The 25,711-nt window shown below is 41.7% G+C and overlaps 1 protein-coding gene across 2 annotated transcripts in view; it reads left to right on the top strand.

Annotated features, from left to right (window-relative positions):
- LOC136432238 (E3 ubiquitin-protein ligase rfwd3.S-like) overlaps positions 1 to 25,711 on the top strand; it is a 64,607-nt gene that overhangs the window by 14,205 nt on the left and 24,691 nt on the right. For both annotated transcript variants that reach the window (XM_066423310.1, XM_066423311.1), the window contains exons 4-9: positions 14,804 to 14,943; positions 22,304 to 22,389; positions 23,613 to 23,900; positions 24,391 to 24,484; positions 24,600 to 24,701; positions 25,394 to 25,554. In XM_066423310.1, the coding sequence (XP_066279407.1) occupies positions 14,804 to 14,943; positions 22,304 to 22,389; positions 23,613 to 23,900; positions 24,391 to 24,484; positions 24,600 to 24,701; positions 25,394 to 25,554 (871 nt within the window). The remainder of the gene's footprint in view (positions 1 to 14,803; positions 14,944 to 22,303; positions 22,390 to 23,612; positions 23,901 to 24,390; positions 24,485 to 24,599; positions 24,702 to 25,393; positions 25,555 to 25,711) is intronic.

Genomic DNA, 25,711 nt, shown 5'->3' on the forward strand with positions numbered 1-25,711 from the left:
GTAACGGTTTTGTTTCGAACCTCCTCCTGAGGTAGTCTGCAACGGTTCAGAATAGAATGGTTTCGCAGAATTGTGATCATGAACCCAAAAGTGTTAAGGAACCGGTTCACATTGATGTTTTATGACATCGTACATCCGGATAGATGAGGTCATAGTTCTTTGCGTCACTTGGGCTTTAGTGCAGGAAAGAGTGAATTCAAAGTTTTTAGCTGTCGATCGGAGCCTTTTTGAATCATAGCTTTTTGCTAAGGTTCTAACAAATGATCCAATAAGGACATGAGAGCCCTGATATCTATATGGGGGAATCAGGATGTCCAGAAGAACCTTGATGGCATTCATCGGAACAAGGACATTATTTTTATATAGAATTCTATATAATGTCCTTGATCGGAACCAGGAGGTGTATGAAGAAATCGCCAAGGGCCTGAAGGACTGCAGTACTAGTAGTTTAGTGCTGATTATAGACACTTAAAGTACAACTCTTGGTCAGCGTTCGGAAAAGTGAAAGTTTCAGCTGTCAATAGGATATTTTTGAATACAAGTAGTAAAATCTTGTTACGGCCGCTAACTCGAGGTGCGGGATTACAACAGTTAATCAAATTATTATGGGGTTATGCAAATTCGATGTAAACCGTTTTCAGCGCGGGTGCAAGTTTGCATTGCTGACGCAAAATGTAAACCGTTTCAGTTCTGAGTGCATCCAAAACGCATTGTATTTTTTTAATCATGAACGTGGCCTTTAGTTATTGTTAAATGAATTGTGTTTTAGATGACAGCAATTAACACATTGGTGTGGCTAGCATGTTCTTATATCAAGTTAAAAATGATTGATTGCAATTACCAATTATAATTATAAATAATTTAGTCTCCCCACTTGAATTGCATGGGTATATCTCCCAAGATAGCTCTTCCATATGGCTTTTTTACGAAAGTATTCAAGGTGATATTATCTATGTAGAATAAGTGGTGGAGCCTCAGACTGAGGACAAGCATCATGGTTTTTTTGTAGCTAAAAGTACTAGTGCAATCAATGCAGCAGGAAACCCTACAACTCAACCTGTATATCATAGCCAAGAACAGTGTCCCGGTCACCATCACCCGTACGCTTCTCGATAAGTGTGCACGGTGGTCAAAAAGGCCTTGATTTTCCTCACTTGAAAAGCATGCATATTGATGAGGAATCAATGTCAATCACCTCTGTCACTACTGGCAACAGTAGCTGATTGGTTAACACCTTTTCAGGTGGGATTCAGATTTGTTTTGGTTGCACCAAGCCGAGCAGGATTTTGCCCGCAAACTTGTCCTTTTCAAATGCACGCCTTGTCTCCGCCCCTATTGTTCTCTGGTTAACACATTAACAATACCCCAGCTTTCATTTCAATCATTCCCACGCTCAAGCTTCATACTGACACCACCGTTTCAATTCTTTCTTAGCTATATTTTAGTCTATCCTACCACACAAAACGCCCAAACTAAGGCCATCAAGAAATCGCAGTTTCCGCCATAACTCACTGTAATTCCCGGCCAAGGGTTCTAGATTATATGCGCAACCGCCGGAGACGCCCCAGAACCCACTGATATGATACTGAACAAAAACCCTGGCCTTTACTCCGTACATTATCTGCGACTTTCTTAAACACGTAGACACTCAAAATTAACAAATAGAATTCGAATAGTTCATAGATGAAGTCAAATATTTTCATTGTAAAAAAATCCATTGAATTTTACCACATACTGAGACCCCAAAACGTAGCACTCACCTTGACGAATACAAAGGAAGTATTTCTCACTCATTTGCATCTGTGTTAACCGCCTCATAACAGACGCTAGCGAAGCACTGTGATCTTCACTGACAAGCTCATTATACTTCCAGAACATAACCATTCTTCCACGTGATATTCTGAATAAAGCGTGCGATTCGTATTTTGGGTGATATCTCCCGATACCAACGCTAGAATTCGACAAAAAAACAACCCTCCAAAAGCCAACTATCTGGCCGCCATCTTGAAAAAAAGATTATAAGATTCTATTGGGCCGACAGGGAACTATGGGAGAAGACGTCCCAAAAACTTGGCGAAATAAGTTAAAATCTCTCAGACATCAAAAACTTCTCAATAGAAATTGGATTCAAAGTTCCTAAAGTCTAAAGTATGTATAAAACTATTGGTTGCTACATAAATTAGACCAAAAAGTCCATAGGTTCAAAGTTCAATGACCGAAAACAACCTATACATACACGCATCAAAGGCTGGTAATTTGAAGCGCCGTGTTCGCGGTCAACTCATATATTATACATATTTTCAAAGCGAACTAATGTAGTTTGCGTGTGCATGTATTTTTTTCTTAGACCCCGTTCACACTCATTTTTTTCAATCGCGATTGAAGTATAATTGCGATTGAATCGATCCGATCGCGATTGATTTTTTCAGTGTGAACGCTCCCAATCGCAATTGGAACGATCCAATCGCGATTGGATTGTAACTATCGGATCCAATCCAATCCTATCAAATTTTGAGTGTGAACACAACTACGATTTATTCCATCGCGATCGGCGGAGATTTCGGCTGGTTCCGGGGATGGGAGGTCATACATGCGGGTACGTGGGGTCATAGTTCGCATCGCGCGGGAAAACAAACCCAATCCGCACGTCAGATCGCTCTTTTACAACAACAACAACTTTTCATCGTCAACAATGCCCAAGAAGAAGAATAAAACTCCGTCAGCAACTTCAGCTGGTGGCAGATGACGCGATGAGGAGACCAGGGTCCTCATCGCAATCTGGGGGAGAGAGGAGGTGCAGGCCAAACTGGGGAAATGTCACCAAAAGAGGGACATTTACCGCACCAAGTGACTATGTCTAGTGGAAAAATAGACACAAAACAAGGACAACAAGGACAACAACAACATTTACCAGATGATCGCCGATAGCATGCTTCAATCATGCTTCAATCGCGATCGGATCACGGCGTACTTTAATCCACTTGGCGAAAAGCAGTGTGAACGCAAAAGTTTCTTTGCGTTCAATCGTGATCGGATCGAACAATCGCTATTATACTTCAATCGCGATTGAAAAAAATGAGTGTGAACGGGTCTTAGTGCGATAATCAGATCATGCGTTATTTTGAGCAAGATTTGTGTTGTTGTTATTTTACACCGCCCGGCTCATGGCACCCACGCTTGTGGGTGGGAAACTTTTGCATAACAACGCTGACAGATCCATAGCAACGGGACCAACGTGGTATTGGTAAACTTTTTAAAACTGTGCTGCCCCCCTCCCCACACCTTCTGTCTCAACCAATGACACAGTACTAACTAGACTGGCCGTCATTTGCTTTAAGAGCAAATTCAGGATGTTTCGCCCATACTCCTCATGCAAGAAGTGGGCTGTCCCAAAATAACTCCTGGGCAAATCCAAGGTTCTGCATAATTTATGCAAATGAGGTCCTCATGACCATAAGTTATGTCCAGGTGTTTTCACCTTTCCTACATGTACCTACATGTTCAAGATGACATCCGCAGCTTTTACAGTAAGGGGAATACAACATGATGCATAAATTATGCAAGTGAGGTCCTCATTAGCATAATTTTTGGCCAGGTGCATTCACCTTTCCTAATGGTACCTACATCTTAAGGATGACATCCGCAGCTGCCACGGTAAGGGAAATACAAGTTAATGCAAGAATTATGCAAATGAGGTCCTCATTAGCATAATTCATGGCCAGGTGTGATCACCTTTGCTAACGGTACGTACATGTCAAATCTGACATCTGCAGCTTTTCCGGTAAGGGAATTACAAGTTTACGCATAAATCATGCAAATGTGGTCCTCATTAGCATAATTTATGGCCCGGTGTGTTCGCCTTTCCTAAAGGTACCTACATCTCAAAGATGACATCCGCAGCTTTTACGGTAAGGGACAGACAACTTCATGCATCAATTATGCAAATTAGGTCCTCATTAGCATAATTTCTGGCCAGGTGTGTTCGCCTTTCCTAAAGGTACCTACATCTCAAAGATGACATCCGCAGCATTAACGGTAAGGGATATACAACTTTATGCATACATTATGCGAATTAGGTCCTCATTAGCATAAGTAATTGTCAGGTGTAGTCACCTTTCCTATAGGTACCTACATCTCAAATATAACATCGGTACCATGTAACATAAGGTACATATAACTTTCTGTAATACCATTAGTAGAGGTACCCCCTGACATCTGCTTGGTTTTAAGTCCCAGACATGGGAAGTGTTATGTTACAGTATGACCTAGTTCTTGCTGGCCCTGACAGAAAATAACCAAAAATTGCATTAAAAAATTGCAAAATAAATCATTTTGAAGTAGTGTATGCCAAAAAAAATTATGGGGTCCTTTGGGTAAATATCCAATGCACAACTAAACCAAATTTCAGGTCCTCAGGTTTCAACACCACGACACTGGAGGCCATCATGTGCGACTTTTGTCTGAAAATGACCAAAAAACCTCCATAAAATCATTTTAAAAACTTATATCACAAAAATTTTAAAAGGGTCTGGGGGTATACACGTACTCTACCTGCATACCAAATTTCAGGTAATTTGGTCGACGGACGACCGACAAGAAGCGATTTGAAGATTTGACAGGAGAAGAAGGAGAAGAAGAAGAAGAAGGAGAAGAAGAAGGAGAAGAAGAAGAAACCTGACAAAAACAATATGTTTCGTTGGCGAAACATAATAATCTCAGATAGCAACTTGAATGACAAGACTCATTTGATAAAAGACCATTCAGTACAGTCTCACTGAATTTTACATGAATGAATTTGTTTGGACAAGGCGCTGGCGGTTCAAGCCTGGGTCTTGCCCGTCCCTGTAACGTTACATGCGTCTCATCCTCCTTTTTTGTTGGGTGCTTAGGCGGCGTCCCATATGCAAGAAAACGTGTAGTAAACATAAGAAATATTATGAACTACTGCCAGAGGAAATAAGTGACTCTTCTATCGCTATTTGAATCGTGCGCGACTGTAATATCTTGCGCTAGGGTCAGGCGCACTGCGCTTCCATCTGTTGGTCTAAAGAAAACCGAAACGGTATTGAACCGGTTTGCATCGGTTTAAATGATGCAAGTGTAAAGTGGGCCTAAATGGGTACCAGACTGCAGACTTGTGATTGAAAGTATCTCTATCATATAATGATAAATGGCTTTGATGCCTGCAGTTTCAAAGAGCTTGATTACAATTGTCATGAGATCAAACATATATCTTTTAGTTAGGGCCTTGCTGCACTTATGTTGTTTTCCTTGACAGTGCCGGGAGGACTATATTAATTTGAGAACATACGTTTGTGAAGGTTAGACATCCAGGTAAACAATATATAAGGAGAAATTCAAACTCTACAACTGGATAAAAATTCGGAGATTTATTTCCGGACGTTTCGAGTGACATCCATCACTCTTCTTCAGCGTCACTAAAGTGAACTAGCAGAACGAACCAGTACTTATATACAATAACTAGAAAAACCGAAACTTGGAAACGGAAAAATAGAAACAGAAACTTGGTGTCATCAAAACCTTGTTTCACCGAGCGGACACCATCATCACTTCCGAAGAAGCCAAGTTCAACGAGCACAGACACCTTGAGAACGCCTTGAACAAGTGTGGCTACAAACGATGGACCTTTCACAAAGCCCTCAAACCTGCTGACGAATCCAAGAAACCTTCGAACGAGAAACACATGCAGAAGAGGAAGACAACAGCGAATGCCACTATTCCGTACATCCAAGGAGTTTCAGAGAAACTCCGGAGAATCCTGCAAGACTTCAACATCCCCACCAGCTTCAAACCCTACTCTACCCTCAGACAGAAGTTGGTCCATCCCAAGGACCGCGTACGCAAACACATCAAATCCGACGTCATCTATAGACTTAAGTGTGAACATCCACAGTGCCGCGACACCTACATTGGAGAAACCAGCCAACCACTGAAGACAAGGTACAATCAACATTGCAGGGCTACAGCAAGCAAGTACTCATCGGCCATCTACCATCACATGAAACATCATCGGGGCCACTCATTCAGACTGGAGACGACGGACGTCCTGGATCGTGAACCACGATGGTACGAACGCGGAATCAGGGAGGCCATCTACGAGAGGATCTACAAGCCCACCTTGAACAGGAAGGGAGGACTCCGCGTAGAACTCTCGGGTACCTGGGACTCCACCCTCCCCCCACCCAAAGGACAATAACTTTTCCTATGGTGTTGTCTTACCATAGGAACCTTCCTAAAATTTTTTACATTACAATGTGTTGTCTTAGATTCTACCATAGGAATCTTCCGAACTTATTTTACATTACAATGTCGCTTATGCATGACTGTGTGATTTGCCATGTAAAAAACGGTTTTTCTAGTTATTGTATATAAGTACTGGTTCTTTCTGCTAGTTCACTTTAGTGACGCTGAAGAAGAGTGATGGATGTCACTCGAAACGTCCGGAAATAAATCTCCGAATTTTTATCCAGTTGTAGAGTTTGAATTTCTCCTTATATACTTTGAGAACAGTTTGTAAATAAAGAGACCTCCTTGATTGAATTCTGAAACTATTCAATGATTGAAGCGTTACATTTTTTGAATATATATAAAACGGGTGGGGGTGTCCCTGTGGTGTAGTGGTCTGCGCCTTCTACCTCTCACCACATCTGGTTCAAATTACTTGGACCAGAAGGACTGGGGTTCAAGCCCCAGGTAGGACACATCTGGACAAGAGGCGCATTGAGTCATACCAACGACTTTATAAAAATGGTACATACTTCTGAAACAGTATGGAAATTAAACACACTTCACTGCCAGTGGACTAGCCCCCTGCTACAGTGATTGCACCACAGTGTGGCCCAGGACTATGAAACCATAAACTCCTTGATGAAACGGAGACGGGCACCATATATCAATAATGGTGTGGGAGGATTTTAACTTAATGAAACGGGCAAATAGAGTAAGTAGGTGAGATGGCCATAATATATTAGCACCTGGTGATATATAGATAATGTGGCCAAGACTGCAGCTAAGTATAGGGCGTGGTTCAGTCATTCCCGAGTGTACAGTATGATGCCAAAACCAGCTGATTTCACATCACTTTGCATCCTTTATCTAGAGTAGACTTTCTTGTTTATATAGTGCTTTTATCTATAAGTCTTTTTGCTGGTATTGTCAGAACCAAAATAACCTCCTTGCAGAACCCAAGGAGGTTAAAATAGGAAGGAGAGAGTTTGAAATTACTGCCTTTTGTCCTCAGTGGGCCGCAAGCGTCAAAACTGTAATTGACATAAACTTGTCAATTGCCCTGATTTCAATGGGCCAGCGCGGCACGCCAGCGTTCTGTTCCATTGTTTAGTTGTAAATTGGAGCGCCCCGGGGATTAGGAGTTTTAGTGGAGGGACAGTCGTAAGTTCAATCAAGGAGGTTCAATTTTTAGCTATTTTGAGGAATTAATCTTTTAAGAAATCAGTGAGAGGATCGGGAAAAAGTAAATAGCAGAGAAGACGATCGGAGAAAATTCAAGCGCTGCAACTAACGTTACAGCCTGTGGCCATTTTTATTTCAACAGCCTTGAAGCAAGGTTAATCTTTGTTACAACATCCACCCTACAAACTACATGATCAAACAAAGCGCTGAACTAATATGTCTGCTACATTCTGCATGTAATATGTCAGTCTTTGTGTACAGATCCTAGGTACAAGGGCATATATCTCGTTTCTTTTCGGCAGCTGTGAGAACAAAATTCGATACATTCTACCATGATTCTACCGATTCTACACACATAATTCAGCATTGATCCTCCTTCGCCAGCATAGAGGCACAAAACACAGTTGAAGCCGAGAATTGTAGGCCCGTTGCCAAAAAAAATGGCCCCGATGTGAAAGTTTGGAAAATTGAAATGTCACATCGTCATCCATCTAAAACATATATCGGCATATCCAGAATAAATCCAATAATGTCTACAAAACGACAACATTTGAGGGTATATTTCTGTTCTAAAATGTTCGCTTCGAGCCTTGCAACACACAAAAAATGCTGTAACTCGCCCATTTTTCGTCGCACAACAGAGTTTCACGTATCAAAACATTCGCCAGTTCAACCGGCCGCCATTGCTGGCTACTGCGCAGCTCTAATACGCACCCCAAATAAGGCAATCCTCGGAAACTGCAGGCATGTCCGCCTCATCTCGGCGCCACTCGGCGATTTTCGCCAGCCGTGACGTCATTTTAGGCTCATTTGCATCGGAACTGGCGGGAAAATTAGCGGCCCAGAGAGACACCAAAGCGGCGCCGCCGGGGCTGCCGGACAATGCGACTCAAATGCAGAACAAAAGGCCGCGGTGGGTGTTAATAGGCGAACTCTCTCCTTCCTATTTTAACCTCCTTGCAGAACCTAAATAAGGGGTGGAGCCTTATAATGTATTACTGCCCGGTCTGCACTAGGTCACCCTGCAAAACATTATGCAATCATGTGCATAATGCTGCGCGAGTTTTGATCAGACTCTCCCACTTCACAAGAAAAGTGCCAGTTTTTTTTTTTCTCAGTGAGTTTCCATGAAGGCACCCATATGGCTGAATGAATTTCAGATGTGTATTCCTACGTATCCTGTCAACAAAAACTGACTGATAGGAAGATTTTTGGTGGACTTTCTCTGGAAATGACATGTATCTCTTCGCATAAATAAATTGTACTTAAGAATTTCTTTAACACCATTTAGATTGAAGGAACAGATTGCAATGTACACTTTTGTTGCTGTACTGTATGGGACATATGTTGGTGTATCTGTAACACATGTTGCCAATCCCATTATTATTCTTTTTTTCTTCTTGAAAATATTTTTAAAAAACGGATAATGCTCCACTCCTCTACAACACTGAACTTTCTCAACAAAGCTTAAGTTAAAGGACACTTCACATAGAAGCAAATCACCTTTTCTTGCTCCATATCTACCTCTTAGGAGAAAGTTCCATGTTGAAAGCTTCTTTTCTAAAACTACATCACTTTGGAACAAGCTTCCCTGTGATTGTTTCCCTGATGGGTACAACCTTAAACTTTTCAAGTCAAAGGTTAACGAACATCTGCTATCACAGTCTAGTCCAGTAACCCAAAAAATACAAGTGGCTCTTATGAGCCTTGTTTTGTGTTGAATATGAAGTACAGTGGAATCCGCTTAACTGCATATCCCATTTGTCAGCGTATTTGGTGCAATTATCTGGCTGGTGCAATAATGCGAAGTTGCCCAGCTGGACCGGTAGTACATTGTATCATACAGGAGGTGAATAGTTTATAAACCTCGGTGTGATGTATGAACTTGTTTCCGCATTTAGATGTCGGAAAGCTTTCATTATACAGGTACAGTGCGGTTACACCCTACATTGTAGATTCCACCTCTCTTGTTTTGGCCACGTTCATGTATTAAAACGGTAAATTTCAAATTCTCAGGAAAGACATCTCAGGACACAGTAAGTTTAATCAGTAAGCTCCAGAGAAGCCCCTGTCATGTTGGGACAGATTTTACTGTGTACACCATGGTACTTGGTAGTGAATTACTGTACAATGTACTGTACTACTATGTATCCAGTGGGTAAATTTGGTTAGATCAGTGACAGACCATTCTCCATATATAGCAGAGCCGAACTCGCGTATACATCCTTTGGGTGAATGTAGGAAGTTTCTGCTCTGCCATAAAAGAATGTGACAGATGATCACGTCAGCACTGCACCGCACCTCCAAAAGTGTCTACGCCAGCGTTCCCGCCAGGCATGCGTCCTTGCGTCTTTGGACACACTTTTTTGGAAAAGACGCACTCAGTTGGGCTGAGTGTGTCCAAACAAAATTTTGAAGGGAGACTAATTTCTGTCACCAGTGGAACTAGAATCTAGAACAAATGCTCTTTTAGTAAGAAAGAAGCCTACGATGTACTCCTAGGGTTCTCTGATACGCATTGTTAGCAGTCCATGGCCAGGGACGGAGCGCTGCACGCCTCAAAAACATCAAACTCACGCCCGGTACCCATGAAATCGCCGGGCGACCCAGGCCCCAGATGTTCAAAAGTGCTGACGGTCCTACATATTGTAGGGGCGCGTGGAATAGAACATGCACTCGAACAAGGAGCGCCTCTAAATATCATGTTGTTGCCCTCATTGTACTTTTTTTAATGACAGTTATATGGATATTCGTGGCTCTAAGGATTTTCCAAGCGGTTTATATCTTGAACTGGGACAAAGTCAGCCAAAGGTTCGCGCCAAACATGAAACGGCAGAAGGGTGTCAAAACACAAACACGTTCTCGTTAGCACCGCCACCGATAATGCCAATGGCGGCGGTAAAAGGGACCGCCAACAATCACTCTCAACCGCATGATTTGTCTCTCAAAATGCGGGAGATTGCGTTTCTGAAGGCTTGAAGATCCAAAATTTCACGGGGGAGAATGCCCCCCGGACCCCCCTAGATTGCGACCGTTAAATGGAGTGTGCATTAATCCGAGGTGCAATTAAGCGGACTCTACTGTACAAGGAAACAGATCTAGAAGTAAAGTCATGAGAAAATGCTTCCGGAACTTCCCGGTATGCCTAAACACCGAACCCGAAGCAAGGACTTTATTTGATGCTGTGGATACATTGTTTATGCAATTATGAATAAAAAAATTGCAGCAAGTTTTATGTATTTGCCAGTTTTTTCATGTAACTCCACTCATTCTGAAATGACATGTACAAGGATTGTCTGCCCGCCATATTGGATTCTCATTGTTGGGGTCAACTTAGGTCTGCTAATACCCTTTTTTTTAAGTTTAACAAACGACAGGACGATAAGACGGTGGATGTTTGGGTCAGAGACTATACATGTAGCTTAGCACAATTTTATCGCAATCAACTAATAATAATCAGCAGCAAAGTTTGCTGAACCAAGAACTTTTGAAGAACATCGAGTCATCCAGGCTCTTCTCCAACTCCCAGTATGGTTTTCGAGTTGGCAGACCAACGGCTGATCTTCTCACTGTTATTACAGAGAAAGTCAATCGGGCTCTTAATGCTCGTGGGGAATCACGGATAGTAGCTCTCGACATCTCTGAGGCCTAGATAAGGTTTGGCACACTGGGCTTGTCACAAAGCTTGTTGCCTATGGCATTGGGTGCCACAATGTCAACAGACTGACAGAAAGCTGAAAGTCGTTCTTGATGGTCAGTCATCCTCATCCTATGAAATAAATGCTGGTGTACCCCAGGGCTCTGTTCTTGCCCCAACCCTCTTCCTTATATTCATAAATGATCTACCTGACCACATTCTCTATCAACTTGTCATCTATGCCGCTGACTCTACCCTTTACTCTTGTTCTGACGGCCCATCATCCAGATTAGACAAGACAGAAATGGCGACTAATTTAGAACGTGATCTGCGCTCGGTTGTGGAATGGGGCGACAAATGGCTAGTGACCTTTAACTCCTTAAAGACGAAGCTCCTTTCGGTTAATATATCGGGAACGTTTTCTTCCACCCATATCTATGAATGAAAATGAACTACAAGAGAGTGACTCCTTCCGACTTCTTGGCCTTATCTTTCCTAAGACCTTGTCCTAGGGAAGTTACATAGAATCCATCGCTAAATCTTCAACAAGGAAAGTAGGTTCGCTTCTCTTACATTGAGCGAGATCTTTAAAAATGAATGCAAAAGGTTTTCAGCCTCAAATATAAGCATATATATGTTATCTTGGAAACTAGCGGAGAAACATGCAAAAACTTGTGAATACTTTATAGACCTGCTGACATTTTTTATACATTTATTTATTTATTTATTTATTCATCTTCAGACAAGTGGGTAGCCCCATTCAACTTATTTGAAGTTGATTTCCAAGGGGGCCCACTAAATAAATAACAAAAACGAATCGTGTTACATTCAGTGAGACAACCAGAGGACAACAAACAATATATACAAATAAACCGAAGCGTCATTACAGAGAACAGTTGTCGAGGTCAACCAAAAACGTCAACGGTGGAGGTCAGAGGTCAATGTGCGGAGGAGTGTGTCCTAGGGCAGCTTTAAACTGCCGTAGAGTTGGTGCATGTCTAATGTCCGCCGAAAGTGTATTGTAGTATGTTGCTCCTCTGTATGCAAATGTGCGGTGGCCGGCTGTGTTTGTGTAATTGGGTTTATGGAGCAAAGAGGCTTGTCTGGTGTTGTGGCTGTGTAACAGGTGGTTGTGTACAAAGGTGGTATCCAGGTATGTTGGGACAAGCCCGTTAATACATTTAAAGACCATCACACACATGTGTTCCTTTCTCCGCTGCGTCAGATACTTCCAGTTGAGTCTGCTGTGTAGGTCTTGGACACTGGATCGTCGCTTCATTTGTAGGATGACCCTGGCAGCTCGATTTTGAAGGACCTGAAGTTGTCGCTGCTTGGTGATGTTACAATTTTCCCAGACAATGTCACAATACTCCAGTAGTGGTAGAATCATACTTCTGTATAACATACTTGCAATGTTGACAGTGAGACATGATCTTAAGCGTCTTAGCAAACCTATTCTCTGAGATACCTTGGAACATACCATATCAATGTGTTCGTTCCATGAGATATTGCAGTCAAGGAGAACACCTAGGTATTTGAATTGGTACACTTGTTCGACTGTTTCCTGATCAATCTGGATTCTAAGTGGAGGTACTGCTCTTAGCTTCCCACTACTACCGAATAGAATCCACTTAGTCTTAGCGACATTCAGTGTTAGACGATTTGAATGTAGCCATGTGGCAAGGTTTGCTAGCTCGGTACATAATTGCACAGACAATGTATCCAGAGTTTCAGATAAAGTCCTTGCCCTGTATACACTGTATATCAGACTCAGATAAATTTGGGTGAGTTTGGAAGAGTTTGGGTGAGGTATTTATGCATACCCTTCCCTTCCTAGACACCAAAACCAGCATAGAAGGATGGCAAACTTTTGATTTATACAGTACAGTCAAACCTGTATTAGCGGTCACCTGGACATAGCAGCCACCTGGCCATATATATAGTGGTCATTTTTTGTCGGTCCCTTGGATTTTCCCCATTGACATAAGCATTGAGAATTAGTCTATAGCGGTCACCTGTCCAATGTGGTCACGGTCAGGCGATTTGCGGTCCGGCTGCAATGCCAACACTGTCAATAACGGTCACGGCGCGTGGTCAGCCGGCGGTCACAGCCTGGCCGGCGTACCTTTGTTTACAAAATCGGCCGTAACTCCGAGCCGTGCCAGCCCACGCCTGGTTTACAATCTTTTTATTTCCGCGCTGCATCGCCAAAATGTGGGCTCATCTAGGACCCTTTAAGTGTTTGAATAAAGAAAACATTAAAGAATATTGTAGTTTGACTCGAAGTATTTTGTTGTCGGTGACACTGGAATCAAACTTCCAAGAAAAATGGCGATCTCTTCCGAGTCCAGAAGCTCTTCACAAGTCTGTAATTTTCGAGTTAGCGGCAGCTGGCTAACTTTGCCACGGGAACTTACAGTAAACTGAACGTTTCAACTGCTTCTTGTTGTGTATGATTCCAGTTTAAAACAACTTTTATGCGAGCAAACAAATCTAATATTTAATAAAAGATTTTATTTAATAAGACGATAAACCGGATAGTGAGTGTGTGTGACTTGTGCAGTAATTGATTAAATTAGGGCTTAGTAAACTGAACATCCATGTCAACTAAGTTGAAGGCCACTAACTAGTCTTGCAGTTAATGTGTTTGTGTCATTGCCAGATTTCTTTATTTCTTGATATACTGTAACAACTAATGTTATAACAAAAATTGAACTGTATACGTTCTAAGCACCTGTGCAGTGTGTATGTGAATAGATATTCTGTTTTAATCTCAGTATAAACTTAATAGCCCTGTGTCACTCACTGCTCGAGTCGACCCTTTCTCTACATGTACATTGTGGTCACCTGGCCATAGTGGCCAAATTGGCTCAGTCCCTAGAGTGACCACTATAGATACCAAAATGAATATCTGCTACCAACTTAGCTATTAGTAAACTAATTATATTCCCCTCCCTATACAGGAATTGCTTTTTGCTGGCATGTTCTGCTTCTTCTTCTTCTGCCAAAAACAAGTAGAAGTACTAGTAGGGTGGTACATGTACATTGTTGCTCTAATACTGATATTGCAGAAAAGTATACATGTGTATTTCCCTTAGGGTACATGATACGGAAGTCATATTTGAGGTGTAGGTACCTTTAGAAAAGGTTGATACACCTGAATATGTGTTATGCTAATGAGGCCCTAACGTACATAATTTATGCAGAAACTTCATATTTCTTTTGTGGTAGATGCTAGGAATGTCATATTGGAGGTGAAGGTAACTTTAGGAAAGGGGAATACAATGGAATTTGCATTATGCTAATGAGGACCTCCTTTGCATAATGTATGCAGCAACTTCATACTTCCCTTACATTGTTTTGTTTTTGTCAGTGTTCATGTGTCTGTCTGTCTGTCACTACAATAACTCAAGAGTGCCTGGTGGACTGTTTTTGGTATGCGGGTATCTATAAATTGTTGTGGCCTACTCAGCATCTATTCCTATGACGTCTTTAGCCTGCATATTGCTTCCAGTGTGTGTTTGGTATATTTCCTTCCATATACAATTTGTACAACGTAAATGGAATGCAATGATAATTGTGCATGTTTTGGCTCACTGTTCCTTTTGGGTGGTTTCAAATTTCAAAATATTTTGACAAGAAGTCACTTACCTCCATTAGCTACTAATTGATGCAGTCACAAAAACATTATGAAGTAACATTGCCAATCTATGATTTCTCTTCTTGTATTGCTAGCTACAACATTAGCAGCAGCACCTGCATCTATGCCAGGTGTCCATGGCCATATCACCAGCTATGTCAGGAATTCTCCAGCAGAATTTAAGACGTCTCCACGGAGAACAGCTGCTAAAGTGGAGAGTGATGAAGACTCAGATGTAAGTATCATACTGTCCCTGGGAGAGACAGGGTTCACCCCATCGTTTAGGGCTTGTCTGTGTTTGTGTCTGTCAGGGCATGATATTATTATACTTGAGTACTGACTGCACATAGTTTTGCATGAATATCTTTACTCCGGGAAGGAGGATGACCTCCTGATGGGAGTATTAGAAATGCTTTTGTTTCATGTTCGCAGCTAGAACTCACGATCCAGTTGTCGCATTGGCGTGTATCTTGGCATATCATTTTCTAGAATGGGCGTGATGATGCACAATGTCTTTTTTACACCGCAACTGCTTTTATCGTCAATGTAAAGTCGTGCACCCCTATATCGACGCGCATATGGAACAGCCCTCCTATCCCGAACACGATATAGCTCGGCCCCATATTGGCCAATGTTGTAAGCAGATATAGGGTGGTTCCTTTTGCTACTTGCTGTGGTCGTTTAATAACTGTTACATTGTAATATACAGTCAAACCTGCCTAGGCGACCACCTTTTCAACGCGACCACCTGGCCATGGCGACAGCTTTTTCTCGGTCCCGAAAATTTTCCCCATAGGCACAAGCATTAAGCGGCCTGCCCAAGGCGACCACCCGTCTAACGCGACCGCCACGAATTGGGACCGCACAGAGCACAATCCCTGCTCATGGCGACCACGTTTTTCCGGCGTGTGGTGACATCGAATTTTGCTGTCGGATTTCGCGGGAATGTTTTTAAGACCTTGACGGACAAAAATATATCAAAAGCATTGATTCCTCCATGAAGTGTTTTAATAAAACGTTCCCACTATAAACATTGTACATGTAAATACAAAGGATTGTGAATACTTAGATATCGATGTTGTTGTGCCCATCGTAATCTTATAGTTTACCGCAAGCTCAGTTCGGTTTGAACTCAATTTTCAAAACGATCACGTAGTGCATGGCGTCAAAAATTCAGATTTCACAGAAATTACTATCTATTTCGCTGGCGAAAGAGATTTTATGCCTGCCTCGAAGGGCCATAGCTGACCGTTATCCTCGCTTATAGGATAAGCGACTAAAACAATGTCAGTCGACGACAAGGTAAGGTTTGGCGGTTATAATTTTTAATGTATTTGACAAAAACTTGGCAACACGCCTAGAAACACGTTATAGTGTGTCGGAATAGTTCCACATGCAAAGCAGCCTGCCGGATGATAAAACTAACAACAAATGCGACCATCTTAGCCACATATATTGAGGAACTCATTCTAGAAGATTCCGGACATTATTCATACATTAAACGTACAAACCCAGAATGCAAGTTCTGACTTCGACCCCCCAAGGGAGCGAAATCCCCCATGGGAGCGGATGAGCGAAGGAAGTCCCCGAAAGGCCCAACCAAGTATAGAAATCCTACACAAAGAAACCCGCGAGAGTATGGGTAACACCAAGTAAACTGGGCCACGTGACCGGGTAATAAACTTGCACCGTACCAAGTGTAGGGAACAGAGACAAAATGAATAAACCCCACCGATTGTAGTGACGGTAGCATACAAATTTCCACAAACTGATTACAAACGACCGTTAAACGTAAATCGTGAATGAACTATTACTGCACTCAACTTACCAGTTTTTTGGACATCATAATATATGAGAAAATTTCAAATCCCACTGTAGCCATTTTTACAATCAGGCTGAAACGTTGACATTGAGTTACTATGACAACCAATAACGAAAAATCGTGGAAGAAACACTCTTGACCTATCATTTTTTGTCCATAAAAACCCTATGTAAGGGTTACAAATTAGGCCAAAGTTCACCATTACAGTCATGCGCAGAGGGTCCATTTTAATGCCAGACAGAAACCGCATGTATATGCTATTTAAAAGTAGCTGTAGGAGGGCTCTTTGTTGGAAATGTTGGTGTTTTTGAGCTGGAATTGACAGGTAAGGGTTGTTGCTATTTCATTTAGTTAGAAAAACAGGGTTTTAGCCGTGTTTGAAGTGTCCGGTACACTTTGAAATAGGTGTAGTTTGGATGTGATCAGGTTTTGTCAAGGGGGGTCAAAGGTCATCTCGTCATGTTTTGATAGAATTTCACCACTTTGCGCCGGTGGAAAATTGGCGAAACTCAGTAGATTGACACTTTAGAGGTCAGACTACGCTGCCAATGTGAGTTTTCCATGACCTAAACTTCAGGTAGGTGACTTTTGACAGCCCTTTCCTTATATGTCTACCATTGAAAGTATAGGGGCCAGGAATTGGTAGTCTTCACCCATTAGTCCTGTGACAATTTGTCAGTCAGGCTAGCACTCGTACATAGAGGTAAGAAAAAAGGAAATATCAATGGATGCAAATTTCCTCAATGTGACTACGAACGACTATTAAACGTTAAATCGTGAGTGAACTGCACTTAATTTACCAGTTTTTAGTCAAGAAAATATATGTGAAAATTTCAAATCCCAACTGTAGTCATTTTTACGATCAGGTTGACACGTCAATATTGTGTTACTATGACAACCGAGAAAATTTTAAATACCACCTGTAGCTATTTTTACAATCAGACTGACACACTAACATTGTGTTACTATGACGATGATAACGAAAAATCGTGAATGAAACATTCTTGACCTATCATTTTTTGTCCATAAAACCCTATGTAAGAGTTTCAAATTAGCACTGTGACAATTTGTCAGTCAGGCTGGCACTCGTACGACCTGACGTAATAGCGGAAAGAAAGACGAAATATCAATGGATGCAAATTTCCACAGACTACGAGCAACCAATAAACGTTGAATCGTGAAAGAACTGCACTTAACTTACCAGTTTCTAGTCATGAAATTATATGAGAAAATGTCAAGTCCGACCTGTAGCTGTTTTTACAAACAGGGTGGCTCGTTAACGTTGCTTGTGTCACTTTGGTGACTGAATAACGGTAAATCGTGAATGGAACACTCTTAACTTATCATTTATCGCCCAAAAAACCCATATGAAACGGTTTCAAATTAACCCTGTGACAAATTGTCAGTCAGACTGGCACCCGTACAGAAACGTTGAGAATTGAAAAATCAATAGAAACGGGATTTCCAACAATCTGACCATATGTAAGAGAAGAGTTTGCCAAAGAAAAAACACAACCTAATCAACAAGAGTTCCACGACCTCATATCTCCATGAACAATTCTATTCATGCAAATGACTTACACATTTGCATAATATATGCTTGGTCATAAACACATTTATCTAACTTACACATGTTGCAATATTAACAGTCCTATAATTTTCAAATTAGATGAATTAAGGTGTTTTTGCATTAATTATGCAAATTAGGAATCTATTTGCATAATTGGTATCTGTTGATGCTCCACTTTCCATAAACTACATATGTTACATGTATTTGAGTCTGATAATGGAAAACACTGCAAATATAGATTTTCCTCATTATCTATGCAAATTAAGTCCAAATTAGCATAATTTGCACTTCATTGTGTACATCTCTATCTAAGCTACCTGCATACTAAATATCAAGGAAATCCGTCGTTCCTTTGTTCAGTTATTCTCCTTAGAAGATTTTCACAAAAACGCCCCTGCAGTTCCAGAGGAAGCTGCTAGGGGGCCCAAACCTACACCACTTCTTTATTACACCACAAGCTATCTGCCACCCAAAAATCAAGACCACAGCACGTCCAGGTCATAAGACACAAAAATTGAAGTTCTGCTGCAGTACCAAGGTCACATACCAGGGGGCCCATAATCAACCTTGAACTTCGGCTTCACAACACCTGCCCACATACCAAATATCATTGTAATCCATCTAGAGGTTTTTAAGTTATGCTGACTACAGTAGTGCGGAAACACAAACAAACAAACATACAGACACACCCAAAACTATATCTCCATTTTTCATGGAGATAACTACAGTAAATGCTTACCGCAATGCATCTACGGAAGGTCCAGTATCAGGAGTTGAAATCCCTGGGGCATTTCCGGAAAATTCACGTTCATAAATTAGGTAACGCAACTAGTAGATCCAGCCTCCTGCACGTCGCGTAAAGGGTTTGTGGGACGATCTGGCTTAGGGCCCCACACAGTCTTTCCACGTGCCAAGCTGCTCTCTGATTGGTCGCCTTCATGTGCTTGCCACGTGATAGGGGGGTGAGAGATAGATGGAACCGCGGCTCAACATTACAGGGCCGAAGTAAATCAGCTCTGTTCTTCTCGTACGGAATAAAATCTGTATTTCTTGTATTTTCAACAAAAATGTGTCTCTGTCTTACTAAATTCCGCCGGAAAATGACTCTGCGGTGGAGGGTAAAACGTTGGCCGAGACATGTTGTTTCTTGGTCCGCGACGCCATCTTTGTTTCAGCGCGGCATAACGCTGACTTTTCTAAAACACAACGCTTCTGTGTATGAATATTTAGAATACCGGTACTCTCATTATTGATGAAAATTAATATTCTTATATTCTTGTTATTTCCATGACTCTCACAAACCTTTATTGGGCGCTGCTCGCTTGTAATCGCCGACGCTGTGCATTCTGCTCCACTGTTACCTTTCGATGCGGTCGCGTGCTCGGCGGCGGTATGACAACTTTCCGTTTTCATCCTTCAGTTGTCAGATCGAAAACTTTTTGCCGCTTTAATCCAGCGGTCGGCGCCCAAAAGAAGGCTGGGGTCAACAGGTGTTTTCTAGGGATTTGTCTCAGGCCTTAAAACCTAGATTTTATATGCGTGTCTGTGTGTGTGTGTAGTACAGTGTGTACTCTAACTCAAGGTCATCGGGGCAGACATTGTTTTTAGTCAAAATTATGACGAACATTTGTTCACGATGTAACGGTAAACAAATATTACAACGATAACGGAAAATGTAATTTCTGTAGGATCTTTCTGTCAATGAGAATTGAACCTGGTGGGGGTCATGCTGTCTAAAATCACATAATTTTCCATCCATCTACGTGGTACACGGTATTTGAACACCTCGAGCTGGAAACATGTTATGATTGGAATCCTCTTCATGGCGACCACCTGTCCATCGCGACTTTTTTTGCTCGGTCCCCCGGGTGGTCGCCTTGGACAGGTTTGACTGTACATTGTGACGTGCATCACCACACGCAATCTACAAACGTAGCTAACGATATGCCAAGTTGCATACCAATTCGAGCTGTGTACCTAAACAAATTTTAGGTACAGGTACAGGTACAGGTACACGGGATTACATGTAGGTACTGTACAGGTCCGGATCTGAACCTGTACCTAAACTAACTTGTTCATAAAATGGTAGATTTTCAATAAGGACAAAAGCATGTTTAACTGGTAACAACATAATATTTAATTGTGCTAGGTATTATTTTTGTGAAAACACAGATGAAAATTTCACTCCAGCCTTGCAAATGTGTTTCATATGTATAGTATAGATGTGGCTTCAGTGCACTGCCACGGTAATAGTGCATGCAGGTGAGATACTGCTAAAGGTGATTCATTATCATTACAAAGAAGCTTATTTGAATTCAAGCCACCAGACTTTAATTTTATCTGTCAAAGTGGCCATCCCCTGATGAGTCAGGCTTGACCTGATTAGTACAGGTCCAGCACCAGTCCACCAGGGTTCAGGTATTTTGGACCTGTACCTAATTGATTGTACCCGGTACCGGTACACATGTACAGCTCTAATACCAATGCAGCAACGGAATCGAGTTCTACAAAAAATGTAGCTGCGAATGTCAGGTTTTCAGACCTCCTGACCTCCCTGTTGAACCGCAGACGGCTATGCGCATTTGTTCTGCACAGCGTTCTCTAAGACGGCGTTCACCGGGTCACGGCCGGACCTGGGTTTGACCCTGTTGCATTGGTGTAAACAACTTCCATGGTGCAACAAAAAGACCTCAGACCTACATAATGTTTATACTTTTTCATATCTACAGGACTTGCCCAGTACAGCCATGTAGATATTTTGTGTATTGCAAAGTGAAAGCGGCTGTGGTGGCCTTTAAAACATTAGCAATTTTTGGTAGCTGATCCAACTGATCAATAGCAAAGGAAAATAACAAAACACCTTTAATTAGTTAGCTAAAATGTACACACTATAAATACTTCACATAGAATTGTGTCCTATATATATATATACGGACTCTTGTTCAAATTACAGGTAAAATTTATTCCAACATGTAATTTTGCATGTAACCAAAATTGTTCTTTAGCACACATAGATGTGCCATGGGTTCAGAACCTAAACCTCTGGACTACTCTATTCTCCTGAAAATGTGAATAAATTAAATGAATAAAAAGAACCTACCTGCTGAATAAAGGATTTATTAAACTAATACACACGACTACAAATTGAGAAGCTACTAGGAGCTTTCAGATGACATCCGCCATCTTTCTTCAGCTATCAGAGGTGTCACGTGACATAGGTGTCAAAGGTCACCCAAGTCACGTGACTGGACGAGAGAGTTGTAGATTGGAGGGAGTCTGTGGCGTCCTTGGTCACGGTTCAGGGACGGAGAGCGGGACCTGATGTGCACAGCTTCCTTGACTCCCCGTTCAAACCATCTGCTTTCTCGGTTAACCTACCTGCTTATTATCTTCGATTTCTTTCCCTCCGACAGAAGTAGCATGCATGGTCACAGTTTCCCCGTCAATTTGGTAAATTTTCGGGGGGGGGATGTTTATTCTGGGGGTATGCTTATTTGGGAGATGAGGGTAAGTAGCACAGCACCGCCAAGAACCTCCTACTAGTTAAAAACTTTAGGTCTTCCTAAGTATCTATTTTCCTTTAGAATCTATTAAAATGTCATTTCAGGATGTTAACATTGATTGATATTTGAGTATTACATGTTGTTGGTATGGGCAAAAGTATTGCTTCTGCTCCCTAACTTTTAAAGTGGCGCACCTACTAGTAATGTTTTGTTGGTAGACCCAGTTTTTTTTGGTTTGGAGCATAGTGAAAAAGTCAAAAAGTAAGTCTGGAGGCATGCTTTTAATTATATTATCTGATTTTTATTTTGAAACACAAATGCTTTAAGTAATATTGTAAAATGCTATGTATGTACTTAATTTGAAGAAATCAGTGAAATCAATGTAGGCCGCTGCCTGGCGGGCAACCTGAAATTCCAATGTGCAACCTAGCTTTTGCCCCAGTGGGAACCTGGCTGAAAAAAAGTATTTTGAGCGCTGAATTTGGAATTTTATGTTCAACTTCGAAGGACTACCAAGATGTATTATTTTATGTAGCATTAGTTATGGAACGCAATTGCAAAGAAAGCAAACAATTTTTGCTTATTTCAAGCTCTACTATATAAGCTCTACTCTATATGCTCTACTCGAAGTGACCTCTATCATGCTAACTGTTGTATGCAATGATGGTACTTCATGTTGATTATGTCATGTCCCCCTCAGTGCTGTTCCATCTGCTTCGAGGCCTGGACAAACTCTGGGAACCATCGTTTGGCCTCTCTGAAGTGTGGTCATCTGTTCGGACAGAGGTCTGTAATTGCTGTTTACACATAACCCGTGTTACTGCAACTCGTGTGTTCTCTCTCATTCCGTACACAACTGAATGACCCCCAGTGCCCCAGGAGGCTCAGTGCACATATGCTCCAGTACATATTGGCGGGAGATGTAACAGATCTAAAATACGAATGTTTAGAGCTGTGTTCGCTGTAGGTGTGGGAAAACATATACGCAAGTCTCCTCTGCATGGGGGCCACCTGGACACTGACCACATTTTGTGATCCCTTGAATTACTTTTTCCGTCAACCCAAACATTTTAATGTTGTCTATAGTGGCCAGTGACCAATTTATTTTTCCTTAAACCCCTTGAGTGGTTACAAAAGACTGTGATAACATTCACTCTTTTCTATACAATTATCATTTGAATTATGATTTTTGTGTGTGTTTGTGTGTTTAGTTCGTGTTTCCAGACTTATAGTCAGCATAACACAAGAGCCTCTGGATCAATTACAATGATATTTGGTATGGTATTGATTTTGCCGGTAGCTTAGACATATAAACATGATGAAGTGCAAATTGATAGTTTGCATAACTAATGTGAAAAATCTATATTTGCAGTATTTCTCCGCTATGCAACTCAAATACATGGCAGGTGAAACATTAACATATACTAATTATATGCATGAGAGACTGGTTAGTGACGTCACCAATAATTAGAATGTGGGGGGAAAAGAGCAGGGTTGAATCTGGGAGGCTGTGCCCAGGGATTCAGGCCTGCATAGGAGGATGCTAGTTCCAAGGTCAGCCAGGATGCCCATAATCGACCTTGACCTTTGCCTTCCCAACACCTACCCATATACCAAATGTCATCACAATTCATCCATAGGTTATATATCATGCAGACCACAAATATCCCGAAATGCATACACACACACAGACACACCCAAAAACAATATCTCCATGATAATTTTTCATGGGGGAAGAAAATGTGTAGAAATGTTAGACTCTGGTGCATCCACTCAATGGGATGACTCTTAAATTGGATAAACAGCAATAAGTGATTCATGAACAATGAAAACCAGTCTATTGTACTTGTTCTTTTATCTAAATAACATGTTGTAGATGGTATACTATAACTGTAAATTTACCATTTTGTAATGTATATTACAAAGTTTATATATGCAAATCTGTCTGATGCTAATTCAAATGTAAGTGTTAAATTATTGACTATTGGCACACCCTGTCTTTTTTTTAGTTGTATAGAGAAGTGGCTGAAAGGACAGGGGGGAAAGTGTCCTCAGTGCAACGCCAAGGCAAAGAAGGGGGATATCCGAGTCATCTTTGCCAAAACAGTGAAGATGGTGGACACGACAGACCGTGACCGCGCGGTTCGGGAGTTGGAAAGAGAGAAACAGCTGAGACGGAAGGTGGAGTTGGAAGCAGCACAGACTCGGCTTCAGTATGAACTGGCACTGCAGGAGTGTAACATGATCAGGACCCAACTGGACAGGGAGAGGCAGAGAAAGGCACAGGCACTGACAAGGTCAGGTGTCACACGCATGCACTGGCACATTGCCAGGTTAGGGGTCACAGGCACTGGCCATGTCAGAGGTCACAGTGTGTCATGTCTACAAATGCAAAGAAGCTATTCATTAGATCTAGACAGCATCTGATTGGAAACAGAATGATTTGAGGCAGACTGGTTAGACTACTTGCTAGTTATGGTCATCAAATGAAACTTACATGGTACATTATCTTCATTGAGACATGAGAAAAGATAAAGTAAGTGTGATGTTTTGGCCAGAGGTATCGTCAGAGTGTGTCTTGCAACCAGGATAATTTGTTTCTTTTGAATTAGGCTGTGCCTTGACGTCAAAATATAATGTGACGTGGTTTGGTGTACACTATGTTTAACCATCCTCTTGCTGTAAGCCTTATAAGCTCTGTTTAAGTGCCTTTATGAACCCATACACGGAGAAACATCTATAAGGACATTATGAACATAATTGGTTACAATGATATGTCTCCAACAGTGTTTCTGGTCCCAGCCCTTCCCAGCCGTCCTGTAGCCAGGCTAGCAGCAGTCAACAAGCAAGACTCTACAAGTTTGACAGCTCCATACCTTTGGTACGTTTGGTGTTCTTATGTGGGTTGGGTTGTTGTTTGCTCATTATTGTATACAGGTTTGAAGCGTTGATCAATACCAGGCAAGCCACTCACATCCTCTTTCTTAACCTTACAGAAGGGAGAGAGCCGACTTTTGGGTTATGATGCGCAACATGGGACCCTAGTTGTGTCACAAGCTTCCCCAAACCAGCTGTTTCCAGGCTTTGGAGTGAAGAAAGTATGTGTGCATGTTCATGTTATGTTTAAGTTATGCCAAAGAACAGTAACTCAAGGGACTGGATATGATTTTGGATCCGGCATTTGTTGCTAGACCGGTCCATACAATATTGGATCATAGATGGCATCTTCAAATAGATAATCCAAGTGTATTGAAGTCCCTTGTTGGTCTTCAGTCTATTCTTAACCGCTGCATGGTTATACACTCCTTCATGGCCCCTCCGGACTTACAAATATGACCCTGATACAGAAATCTGTTTTCCGTGGGCCCAAAATCCAGCTTGTTTCAAAAGCACTTGTTTCTTTTTCTTCAAATCTGAAAAATGTGGAAATACAAGAACAGGTATGGCATTATTTCAGGTTTCTAAATCCTAACACTACATGTGGGACCTCTATTCCCCAAATCAATGCTGTAACTCCTAAACCCTTCAGATCTTTCTAACTCCTGAAACGTGTGACCCCTAGGTCTGTTCCCACAGATCAGTACTGTCATCATCATCATATTTTGCCGTTCCAGTTCTGGATCCATTGGCGGGCTCTCAGGTTGCCTCTCGTAGGTCACCGTCTGTGCAAGTGCAAGTTGGTCCAAGTTTGCAGTTCAGTGTACATGTATCTTACTCCTGACACTACAACAGATCAGTGCTGTAGCTAACTCTTGACACTACATAACATGTGTGACCCCTGTTCTCACAGATCAGTGCCATGGACCTGCGGAGCATGCAGTATGTCTCTGTCCACAGTAAGGCCATCAGAGACATCTGCTTCAGTGGGAGGGTGGATGGCTTGATGCTGACAGCCTCCATTGATAAGACGTTGAAGATCACTAGTCTCATGAGCAACACGGTGGTTCAAACGTAAGACCCAGGATGCACCATTTCCTGCTGAAATGTTAGGGAATGTGGCAGCCACAGGACTTGATGTTAGTTCAGAAACATGTAGGTCAGACTCAAAATGTAAAATCATAAACAACATAAATGTATGTTTATAGCAGTCAAAGTCCCTTTCAAATAA

Source organism: Branchiostoma lanceolatum, chromosome 4 (genome assembly GCF_035083965.1).
Source record: "Branchiostoma lanceolatum isolate klBraLanc5 chromosome 4, klBraLanc5.hap2, whole genome shotgun sequence".
Classification (NCBI taxonomy): domain Eukaryota; kingdom Metazoa; phylum Chordata; class Leptocardii; order Amphioxiformes; family Branchiostomatidae; genus Branchiostoma; species Branchiostoma lanceolatum.